Raw genomic sequence first — 12,445 nt, forward strand, 5'->3', positions numbered from 1 at the left:
GATCCAGGTTCAATTCCCAGCACCCACCTTGTGGTTCACAACTTTATAATTCCAGTCCCAGGGGATCCATTGACCTCTTCTGGTCTCCTAAGGCACTGCACACATGTGCTGTGAATACATGCATGCAGGCAAAATATCCTTGCACAAACAATGAAAACAGGAAAATTTCAGGAGCATTATAAGAAATTGTAAGACTTTGTAAGCTCACTTCAGTTCAGTTATGAGAAATGCTGGGCAGGGCACCACTTCTTAGCAGCTGTAGTCCAGTAGATTTGGTGCAGGGCGTTACTCTGTCAGTTCGGTTCACTCTGCTCTCACTTGACAGGACACAGCTATCACTAAGGGAACTGTTGATGTGATTCTGTAACTTCAGGGGCTACCACCCACAGGAGGAAAAGACGCTTGCCTCCTTGCTAGGTTAGGTAGGACGATATACTGACCATATATTCTTCCTCCAAACAGAAATAGTAGTACAGGAAGGGAAGCCTTTGGATCATTACTCTCGGACATGCCCTTTTGTTCTTGCTATTTCAAGTGTTTAGACTGCATTTGTTTCCCTTAGGAAAACTATGAAGCTGCTGCCTCAGACAGAAATGATATTCTCTGTTGAGAATGAAAGCATCTTTTATTAAAGTAGAGCTAATTTAGCCCACCTTTTACCTCCAACAAAAGCCAAGTTATGTACTAAATATGATAACTTGGAACTCAAAGTATTTTTGAAAGGAAATATTTCACCATAGTATTGGTGAAGGGCACTATGTGCCAAAAGGGTGCATTTGTGACCTACAGTGAAACGGTGGGCCAACTGTGTAACTCTGCTGAGCGCTAGAGTGCTTGCCTGTATGCGTGAAGCACTTGGCTTATCCTCTGTACCACCATACAATTAAAATAAAAACTGTGTGCTGACGATGCTGTTTTCACAAGACAAAATTAGTGGAGTCCATGTGAAGTCGGCATTAGATTAAGAGGCTTTTTTATTAGAGTGTGCATCTGAAGGTGTGTCTTTGGATCTATTAAACACCAGCGGGTTTGGATCCTCCAGGTAAGGAGATGGAAGGAAATCAGTGTTGTGTACGGCAGGTCAGAAGTGAGGGGTGCAGTTGCACTGGCGATGGCGCCTCTTAGGGAGTTCATTGGACTTTAAAGTAGCTAACTGCCAGGCTCCGTGCTAGGTGCAGGTGAACGGACAGAGCTGCACTGCCAGGCTCCGTGCTAGGTGCAGGTGAACGGACAGAGCTGCACTGCCAGGCACAGTGCTAGGTGCAGGTGAACGGACAGAGCTGCACTGCCAGGCACAGTGCTAGGTGCAGGTGAACAGACAGAGCTGCACTGCCAGGCACAGTGCTAGGTGCAGGTGAACGGACAGAGCTGCACTGCCAGGCTCCGTGCTAGGTGCAGGTGAACGGACAGAGCTGCATCTTTTTTTTTTTTTTTTTTTTTTTTTCCCAAGACAGGGTTTCTCTGTGTAGTTTTGGTGTCTGACCTGGATCTCGCTCTGTAGACCAGGCTGGCCTCGAACTCACTGAGATCCACCTGGCTCTGCCTCTCTGGGATTAGTGCTGGGATTAAAGGTGTGCACCACCACCACCACCACCACCACCACCACCACCACCACCACCACCACCACCACCACCGCCTGGCCAGAGCTACATCTTAAACAACTCCACCCGACTCCTATTTCCTCTCTCTCCTCCCAGCAGCAGTGGTAACAAACCGACTTACTGCTAGGGTGAGCAGGAGAAATTCACACAGCAGCACTCAGCGTCTTTTGATTTTAATAGATGACGTGGGTCCTTACAGGATCAGCGTGAAGATGTTCATCAGCATGCAATGTTCAAGTAGATTTAACATAGGATATTTACAAATGAAAGTGCACATGAGCCACATTTTAAGTAAGGAAAAAGTATTTAAGTAAGGAAAAAGTTCAAAAACTAAGAAACATGTTTGTTGGCAAAATGTCTAACTGGTAACCAAACAAAAACAGTTTTTTTGTCAAATAGCTTAGACAGTGCTAGCACTTTTTATTTTATTAATCTAACTTTAGCTTAATAATTCATTTAGTTATAATATCCTCAAATTTCTTATGTTGTATAACTTTGGGCTAATAGGTAAATTTTATAAAATTGCACATTTTAAAAAGCCCTTATTTAAATTTAAGTTAGTTATTAAATGAGCCTGAGCATTATTCCAAAAATCACTTGCTTTAAAATATTAGAAAACAGCCGGGCGGTGGTGGCGCACGCCTTTAATCCCAGCACTCGGGAGGCAGAGCCAGGCGGATCTCTGTGAGTTCGAGGCCAGCCTGGGCTACCAAGTGAGCTCCAGGAAAGGCGCAAAGCTACACAGAGAAACCCTGTCTCGGAAAAAAAAAAAAAAAATACAAAAAAAAAAAAAAATATTAGAAAACAAAATTCTAAGGTAAGCCCACACTTCAATTTTAGAAATAAAAGTACTAGAGAATAGGATTATTAGTATATTGCTGGGCTATGGTGGTGCATGTCTTTAATCCCAGAACTTGGGAGGCAGAGGCAGGTGGATCTCTGTGAGTTTGAGTCAGCTATCCTGGTCTGCGAGCAAGTTTCAGGACAGCCAGGACTACACAGAGAAGCCCTGTCTTAAAAAATTAAAAAAAATAAAGAAAGAAAAAAATATTAGTATATTACATATACTAACTGAAAATATATTTATTGAATGAATTAATTGGTAAGTTAGCACAATATGTTTTTTATTGTGTTACTTGAAAAGTATAGCCAGTCAGTGCAGCTTATGATGGTTTCCTAGGGATTTTTTAAAAATTAGGACTCATCTTCAATAAATATTTATTAGTAATACTGTGCATCCTTACACTTTACTATTTATACTTTCTTTTTATTGTAGATTGTAGTTTACTCTTAAGTACATCCTCTGGAGGAATATCTAAAAATACTATTAATAGTTTAAAATAAAAATGTTTCACATTTTGAGATTATCAATAATATTTTTGTTCTAGTAAAATTGAATTGAGGACACTAATATATTTCCATGGTCTATATTTCCATGGTACTATTATGATCACTAGTTTTAATAAGGGGATCTAAAGTAGCTCCTGATTAGAGAATATATTATATTTTTTCTATCATTTAATATTTTCGTAACATTTTAAATAAGCATAGAGTTAAAATTCTTAAGCACCATGCTTTGGAAAACTAATGTAAACTCTTCCCTCTTTTAAAATAATACTTTGAATTCCTTTCTGCTCTTTTGCCCTCTTTTTTCCTAGATAAATGATGTACATTGTGTTTTGAGGACGTATCATTAAATATTGGTTGGATTCAAAGAGCTCCACTGTAAAGAAGCTCATAAAACAAGAGGCAGGACTTGTGGCATCTAGGTTCTGGCAAGTGGCACAGCCTGAGTCTGACATCTGCACTTGGGAAAGCGGGGAGCTGAGCTAGCTAGTCTCTGAGACTCTTGCCAACACTAAAAGTCTCTATGAAACTAAAACATCAAAATAATAGTGGAATAAGAAATATCAAGCAGTATACTTTAAATACTAAAAAGAAAATAATGTAAACTTGAATGTACATCATTTGTAATTCTAATAAGCTAATTAACCAATTGCCCTATCAACACTAAGCCTCTTATTAACAAGTTGGAAAATTCAAGTAAGTTTTGTTGTAAAAGGAGTGTAGTAACTAGTGCTGTGTGCAACCCTTATGACTAGCCAAGGCCAGCATGCAGGTCCTCTATGAGCGCCTCCTCAGAAGAGCACAGCCAAGAGCCCAGAACGACACGCATGTAGGTATGTTTACAAATAGGTTCATTAAATATTCCGTTATTAAACTTTGTAAACAATATAGTATATTCCCAGCGCTTTTGTTTAAGAGCTTGTGTATATAATCAGTTTGGTTTGCAGATAAATTGCGTTAATTTAATTGATTTATAATGTTGAAGTTTTTCTTTAGAAGTGAAAGTGATCGGTTGAAGATCTCTTTGACTTTTTTTTGGTTTTTCGAGACAGGGGTTTCTCTGTGTAGCTTTGCACCTTTTCTGGATCTCGCTCTGTAGACAAGGCTGGCCTCGAACTCACAGAGATCTGCCTGGCTCTGCCTCCTGAGTGCTGGGATTAAAGACATGCACTACTACCACCCGGCTCTCTTTGACTTTTCACACATTCTAGTTTTTATAACGACCACTTTTTCAAAATCATCTTTATTGCCAAAATTTACTGATTGAATAATAATTACCATTAATGTCCTTTAAGTAATTTCATCTTTGGATAGGCCTAGTCCTTAATGAAATGTGGTTTAAAAACTGAAACATGTTTTGTGCATTGGAGGGATAAAGAAGAGGGACACCTTCAGGATTGGTTTCATGGTTTTAGTCAATTTGCACGTTTTTCATCATTCTAGACTTTAAAAATGATACTAAATATCTACTATCTAAATACTGCTTACATTAAAGGAAGAGGTCTAATTGTCTGGTTTTGTTTGTACACTTCCATATTATATATATAATTTTTGATCAAATCACAGGTCCGACCGCCTCTACTTCCAAGTGCTGGGATTAAAGGTGTGAGCCACCACACCCAGCCTCCATATTATATTTTAGACTTTTGTTCTTGTATAGCAGTAGTAACTAGTTTACTAACTTTCTGTAAATATATTGGAAGTTTTTACTTGGTATTGAATAATGGTTATTTTTTTTAAGTTATGGATAGCTGTTGAAATTTTCAAATGAAATAAATTGTATTCTCAGTTGTCAGATGCAAAAAATGAAATAAAGAAGATAATCTTTCATAGTATTTTTCAGATGAATACTGGCTAAGAAAGATTTGAGTTGCTTAATTTTTACTAAAACTATTTTTAAAATTCATTTGTTTATCACCATGGAAAAAATTAAGGTTGAAATTTTATTCATAGTGTTTCATTCTCATATGAAGTTACTATAAAATTAAAAAATTCATAGTATGAAATTATGGCCATTTGTGGCATGCTTTAGCATTCTTTATAGTGATTAAAATCTATTTCTAGTTTAATTAGGGTACTGCCAGCCTGTCTGCTTAGCTTGTGAGCATTCTGGTTTTATAAAATACTGCTTAATATAACTAAGGCTTGTCTTAAAAGGGGAGTAGATTTTGATTTGTTGGAGAAAAGACTTGATTTAAAACTAAAGCATAAGCCGGATGGAGGCAGAGGCAGGAGGCAGATCTCTTGAGTTTGAGGTCTACAGTGCAGGTTCCAGGACAGCCAGAGCTACACAGAGAAACCCTGTCTCAAAACAGCAGCAACAAAACCCTAAAGCCTACAGAAGTTAGTTGTAAATACCATTTGAGTGTGTAGATAGACAGATCTTGAAAATACTTGTTGCCTGAGTATATCTCTTCACCTTGTAGCCCAAACTCTCATTACTGCATTCAAAAATAATGTTTTTAAAGAGGCATGGACAAGTAAGCTTATTACATTATCTTTTTCAGTTAGTAAAACACTAAGAAGATAATGACCAGTATTTAGGCAAAGAATAGAATAAAGAAAAATTTTGGTGTACTCACATCAAAGAATGAAAAGTAACTTTTATTAAAAGTGCTTAAGCTAGGCGGCAGATGTCAGGAGAAGTGCTGAGAAAGCAGTGCAAATTCAGAAAAGGTGTAAATAGAATTCCACTGTTGAAAACCATTAACTCCGAAACTCAGATATGTACACGTATATTTCAAAACCATAGAAGGATATATTCTAAGATGTAACATTCGACAATAGCAGGAACAAGTGTCCTCAAGATAATTTGAATAAAATAGTGGGTATAATTTTCCTTCTCTATTAATTGTTATATCATAATGTATCATTTGAAAAGAAAACCATAATTAAAACAAAATTTTTAAAAATTTAGTTTATGTACATTGATGTTTTGCCCACATGCATGTCTGTGTGAGGGTGCCAGATGCTCTGGAACTGGAGTTACAGACAGTTGTGAGCTGTCATGTGGGTGTTGGGAATTGAACCTGGATCCTCTGGAAGAGCAGTTACTGCTCTTAACCACCGAGCCATCTCTCCAGCCAAATCTTTAAAGTGAGATAAAATTCTGTACGTGTTTTTGAAACCATTGTAATTAAGTTTAGCAGTTAAATTTAGCTTTTACTCCTTGTTGAAGGTGTTTTTTGGCTGAGGATACCAGTAATAAAGTGCTTGCTGCTCAGGCATGAGGACCTGAGTTAGGACCCCTCACTGAACCCCAGCTGTGGGGGGTGCGGAGACTGAAGACACCTGGGGCTTGCTGGCTAGCCAGTCTAGCTGAAGCAGTGAGCTCTGGTTCAGTGGGAGACCCTGTCTCAAAGAATAATGTGGCAAGCAAGTCAGGAACTCATCCAGCTCTGACCTCTGGCTTACACACACACACAGTGTTTTCCTTGAAGTAGGTCACTAGCTGTAATAGGCGTTTGGACTCTTAGATATAAACATTAGAAAAAGGCATCCGAATTTTTAAGTTTATTTTCTGAAATGGGATGTATAACCTCAATCTAATTTGAGTGATTTTCTTGCATCATAGGAAAAGGTGATAAGTGATGTGAAAGTAGATGTTAGTATATGGAATTTATGCAGGGTTTGCTGTTGGGTTTGTTTTTAACTTAACATCAGAAGCCACTCATGTTTCTGACAGTGAAATATTTTGTGAAATCAGTGAACTAAAGAGTCAGTTGCAGCGTGTCAGGATGTATCTTTGCTTTTGTGTGAGAATGTTTTGTTAATGAGCTCATTTTAGTTATATTTTCCTAATTAAATGTTAAGAATAAAGTTTATATTTGAGACCTTAATGTAATTCTCTTCCTTTAAAAATAACTAATCTTTATGTTGTTAGTTTCAGTCTTTCCCTGTTATTGCTATTTTAATTATAAATTTACTAGATGCTTAGAGCATACCTAAGTAAATCAGAATTATATGACCAAAGATTACTTGACTTTTAACAATACTTAATACCTTGTTAAACCAAGGATTAACTTTTTATTACAGAAGATTTTGTCCTTCATAGAATATCAAAGGTAGTTTTCAGATCTAACACTGAAATCTTTCCTCTAACTAGTTTTTACCCCTTTCAGAGGAAATGGATGTAGAAGCTCGTCTTACTGAACTATGTGAAGAAGTTAAGGTACTTGAAAATTTTTTTAATTCTTATTGTTTAAGTGATTTCTATTTTCTATTCTAAATATTTTGTCCAAGAAAATTGAATTAATTATCTTTTTTTTTAACTGCAAAGGTAAATTGGGTAATCATAGTAGAACCACGGATTAGATGGTCAAAGTCATCTAATCTCAATATACAGCTAACTTATCCTTTGAAAAATCTATTATTTTGCACATAAAGAACAGTTAATTGAGTAAATACATACACTTTCTTCTGTGATTTTATTTAAAGAATTTCTGGACAGGTTTTTAAAACACTTGTATTGTAACAATATCTTTTCATCTGAGAACTTTTTTGGTTAGTATGTTAGTGTGCAGTGAAATGGGTTTCATTGTAGCAGTCTCTTACAAGTATCACCACATCTTGTTCTCCTTTACTACTCCCTCCACACTGCCCTCTCTCCCCTTCCATCTCTGCTCTTGCTAGCTCTCCTGCACAGCAGTCCTTGAAAATGATGACTCTTACTGCAACACACCAACCTGTATCTTAAGCCTGTTTTCCAGTTCATTCTTTTCGTTTTTTTGTTCTTTGTTTTTCGAGACACGGTTTCTCCATGTAGGTGCCTGTCCTGGATCTCGCTCTGTAGACCAGGCTGGCCTCGAACTCACAAGAGATCCACCTGGCTCTGGCTCCCGAGTGCTGGGATTAAAGGTGTGCGCCACCGCTGCCCAGCCCATTTCATTCTTACAGTTAAATTAGGTACATTTTTCTTTTTTGGTCAAGAAACTAAGTGTCTTGACTCTCTTCAATTCACTGTATATTCCCTGCTCAACAGCTGAGTTAATGAGAGAAATCAGAGGCATGAATCAAATGAAAGTATACATTTGGTTTGGAGTGTATTTCTGTATGTAAGTTTCAGTGAAAACTGGATTCTTTTCATGAAGGATCTCTTTAATAATTGTAAGTATGCAGGCTATGCAAGGATGTAATTTTCGCTACTGTCACAGGGTTTCTTTATAATTCAACTGACCATTTTCTTTAAAACGTCACCAGTGTAGAGCTGAAGAGACAGCTGAGCAGTTAAGAACTCTAGCTGCTCTTCCAGAGGATGGGGAGTTCCATTGGGGAGTTCCATTCCCAGCACTCACATGACAGTGTACATTGATCTGTCACTCCAGTTCCAAGGGATCCAGTACCCTCTTCTGACCTCCATGGGCACCGAACACATACACATTCAGGCAAAACACTAGTCTACATAAAATAGATAAGTAAATAAATAGAGGGTTTTACATATAGTCCTTAAATGTTACCCAAGGGGTAATATTCATTTAAAAATAATTATAAGAAATGTGCAGTCAATATGAAAAAGAATTTAGTCTTTCATTTAGAAATTGAAGGGGGAGGTTTTTTTTGTTTTTAGGTTTTGTTGTTGTTGTTTGGTTTGGTTTTGGTCTTTTAATATTTAAATCTCTTTATTCCCATTCCATTCTTTTGGCTGACTTTTATTCAGATGATATCTGCTCTTATATTTTTCTCCTATATGAAAGGTATTGTGATCTTTTCACTCAAGGAAACCTCTGTCTGCCTTTAGCACCCCTGCCCCCACAACATCAGACATGTTGCCGAATCTCTTTAAATCCCACTTCTTTGTGACTCTGGCATGTGAGATTTTTCATGTGCTGTCACACCTTTTTCTTCTTCAGTCAGTAGAGTTGGCTCTTTTGCCGGCTCCGGATGATTGGTCTTGATTTCATGTTCCAGCATAGACTGTTTGTGGTCCATACCCGAGTCAGCTCCTGGTAGATCTTCTTCACTCCCCACTCACCCTCTGTTCCAGCTAGTCAACCTCCACTTCCAGGGTGAACATTCTTTAGTTTCTTGTTATTGTTTTGTGTGTATGCTATTAAAATACTAGCTAGCTTGCTGAAATTGCCTCAATATCCATCAGTTAAATAAAAAACAAAAAACCTTATTCCGCTGTTCTCTCTCCCTCAGCACACATGTACACACGTGCCTTCCTGCTGATATTCTCCGTAGTGTTGTAGTAAGGTATGAAGCAGTCATTCTCGGGAAGCAGTGACGTTCTCTGTCCTTGTTTCAGAAAGTAGAAAACCCTGACGAACTGGCAGAACTGATCAACATGAACCTGGCACAGCTTTGCTCCCTTCTCATGGCTTTATGGGGACAGTTTCTGGAAGTCATAACACTGCATGAAGAATTAAGAGTACTGTTAGCACAGGAACACCATACCTTGAGGGTAAGTTAAAGAAATGTGGTACTTTGGGTAGTATGTATCTGTAGGAATTTCTTATAACTAAAAGTATTCTTATGTGATAATGTAGATAAATGTAGATGAGAGACACCATGTGTTAGATTTTAAAGCTAATAGTAAAATAAGACAGTTCAGCAAACATTATATCTCCGCAACAACCTCTGCTAGTAAGACAACCACCTAAAGGTGAATAAAACACAAATACATATGCTATGAGTTAGCTCCTGGAACCCAAAAGCAGGAATCAGAAATCAGTAACCAAACAAGCATCTCTGATAGTCTCTCTTTTATCTTTGTTTTGGTTTTCCATTTCCTTCCCTAACCTCTCATGAGATTACATATTAGGAATTTTACAAGGTGAATGTAGACCTACAATGGCCCTTATTCAGAAAGTTAGATACTTTATTATATAGCATGTTCTTGTTACTGAGAACATTCTGTGTAAATCGGATCATGTACTGTGTGCATATCCTCTTATATGCTAATTTTTTAATACCTGCCAATTGTTGATTTTCTCTTGTGTTATGCACCATTTGAGTATATACACCACTTATTCTGTTGATAGACATTTGGATTCTTTCTTAGTTTGAAAGTTTTGCAAACCAAGAACAGTTTCTCTGAACCATTTATCTTTAATACTTCAGTATGTATTTCCCAAGATCAGGAATAATTATCCATTATAGTAGCCAAATTTAGAAATTTTTTACTGATATAATAATGATGTGTAGTATCTGGCCTATCTTAAAGTTTTGTTGGTGTGATAGAACACTCTGATAGAGGCACATAAGAAAGAAGGGGTTTATTTTGGCTTAAGGTTCCAGAGAGGATACAACCCACATGACTGGGAAAGCATGGCATCAGGAACATGAGACCTGCCAGTGACATTGCATTAGCAGTCTGAAAGCAGTGAGAGGGAGAACAGGAAGTGGGCCAGACTACAAACCCCCAAGGCTTGCCCCCAGTGACATATTTCCTCCAGCAAGGCTTCACTTCCCACAAGGTCTATAACTTTCCAACAGTGTCAACCATCTAGTGACTGTGTGTTCAAACACATGAGCTACAGGAGACATTATTCATTCAAACCACAATGTGCCTGTGTTTAAATTTACCATTGTCATGTCCTATTTGACACCCCACCCAGCCCACATTTGCAGAGTCAAACTCAGAGTCACACATCACATTCAGTTTTAATGGCCCCTTAAGTTCACCAAAGGTGTAATCTTAGTCTCTTTATCTTTTGTGACTGATTGGGTTTTGCAGAGTATTGCCCAGTGCTTGCATAGAATCCTCTCAGTTTGGTCTATTCTTCCTATTACATAGAGTAAAATGTGACACAGTGTAAGTAGGGATGTTGTATTTATTTCTCCTTCCAACAGTTTGATAAATTACATTTTTCTAAGGAGTTTTTCTATTTTGTCTGCATTTTTAAATTTACTATTATCAAATAACAGAATATTTCATTTTTAAAAATATCTGCCAAATCTGTAGTGTTTTCTACCATTTATTACTAATATTTTTGTGCCCTTATCTTTTTCTGGAACGACCTTTTTATTAGTATTTTTAATGGACTATTTTTCATGTTACTTATCTCTTTGATGTGTTTTCTGTTTTATTATTATTATATTTCAGTAAGTAGGGTTATCATACTGAAAACTACGTTTTTAGGGTTCTTCCTCAGAGGTCCTTTAATAAAAGATTAGTTGCTTCTCTAAAAGGCCTAATATGAGATTCTGTAGTGGATAAAATAGCATAATTACAGTATTCACCTTACTTATGATCTTCTTTAGCTTCCTGTAGTAATTTAAAATAAATAGCTCAATAAATGCAATGTGTGTCTTTCTGACAATTGTCACTAATATTTGAACAGTGGTGAATTTTAGTAGAAGTGTGGCCAGCTCTGGTGGTGTGCTCACACTGTAGAACTAGCCTTTACTCAGTGCTCTTTGGACATTAGGACTTCCGTGAGGACTTGAGCGCCTCCTCAGGAGGTCAGTGCGTCTGCTGTCATTGTTCTCTAGCCATTCTGGCTGGAGTTTGAGGACATTGCAGAGCAGTTTTAATTTGTATTCTCCTGGTGGCTAAAGATGTTGAAAACTTGTTTCAGTGTTTATTGACTGCATACATTTCTTTTGAGAACTTCCTTTTCAAATAGTTCATTTTTGCAAAGTGCAGATAATACATTCAACCTGAATATGTGAAAATTATTGGAATATTAGATTCAATATTGAAAGGTCCCAAGTTGTATTTTTTATTTCTTTTTCATCCTTTACTTAGAAGTATTTTTGGAAGGGCATTGTTTTTTACAGTGTTTTTTTCTTTTTTATTTATTTTTTTAGGCACTGTCTTACTATGTAGCTCTGACTGTCCTGAAACTCACTCTGTAGACCAGGCTGACCTTGAACTCACAGAGATCCTCCTGCCTCTGCCTCCCAAGTACTGAGATTAAAGATGTATGTCACCATGCCTGAGGTGGATTTTTCTATATCAAATTATTATAGCTGGGCATGGTAGTTCATGTTTATAATCCCAGCACTTGGATGACAGAGTCAGGATTGCTGTGAGTTTGTGATCAATGTGAACTACACATAGTGAGTACCAAGGCTACAGAGTAAGAAGACCCTGCCTCCAAGTTAAAAGCAAAGAAAGCAAGCTCTGGTTCTTAGAGTGTCTTCTCACTATTTCTGTGCAATTGTCTGCAAATCTTCATGTCATTAGCATGGTGATGCTCTCATGTCCGAATTCATCAGATTGCACTTTAAATGTGTAATGCCATGACTCAGCTATACCTCCAGAGAACTAGACAAAGGTGAGCTAGGAATCTAGTTCAGTGGGAAAGCACTGCCTCACACGTGTGCTGGGAGCAGTTCCAAGTACCAGGAAGAGCAGGACGGCCTAGAAAACCTTAATAAAGTAAGATCATAAAAGAAAATGGCCTGTCACACATGCACAAACTTTTCCTTTGTTAAATTGCTCTTTTAGAAGAGATGTATATCAAGAAATCAATTCATTTAAATGAACTAGCTTTGTATCTAATATTAAATGTGACTCAGTTTTGTATAATAAAGCAGTATGGTATCTT

At 37.4% G+C, this 12,445-nt stretch overlaps 1 protein-coding gene and 1 long non-coding RNA gene across 10 annotated transcripts in view; both read left to right on the forward strand.

Moving 5' to 3' along the window:
* Fam135a (family with sequence similarity 135 member A) overlaps positions 1 to 12,445 on the forward strand; it is an 81,402-nt gene that overhangs the window by 42,781 nt on the left and 26,176 nt on the right. For 6 of the 9 annotated variants that reach the window (XM_028867992.2, XM_028867990.2, XM_028867995.2 and 3 more), the window contains 3 exons: positions 3,704 to 3,781; positions 7,070 to 7,119; positions 9,196 to 9,351. In XM_028867992.2, the coding sequence (XP_028723825.1) occupies positions 3,704 to 3,781; positions 7,070 to 7,119; positions 9,196 to 9,351 (284 nt within the window). The remainder of the gene's footprint in view (positions 1 to 3,703; positions 3,782 to 7,069; positions 7,120 to 9,195; positions 9,352 to 12,445) is intronic. The other 3 variants (XM_028867993.2, XM_028867996.2, XM_037199887.1) reach the window with 1 other exon arrangement.
* Positions 73 to 1,447, forward strand: LOC114692319. Its single transcript, XR_005090126.1, has 2 exons — positions 73 to 1,172; positions 1,217 to 1,447. It is a non-coding gene; the product is annotated as an uncharacterized LOC114692319 (long non-coding RNA).

The sequence above is a fragment of the Peromyscus leucopus genome, chromosome 16_21, assembly GCF_004664715.2.
Source record: "Peromyscus leucopus breed LL Stock chromosome 16_21, UCI_PerLeu_2.1, whole genome shotgun sequence".
NCBI lineage: Eukaryota > Metazoa > Chordata > Mammalia > Rodentia > Cricetidae > Peromyscus > Peromyscus leucopus.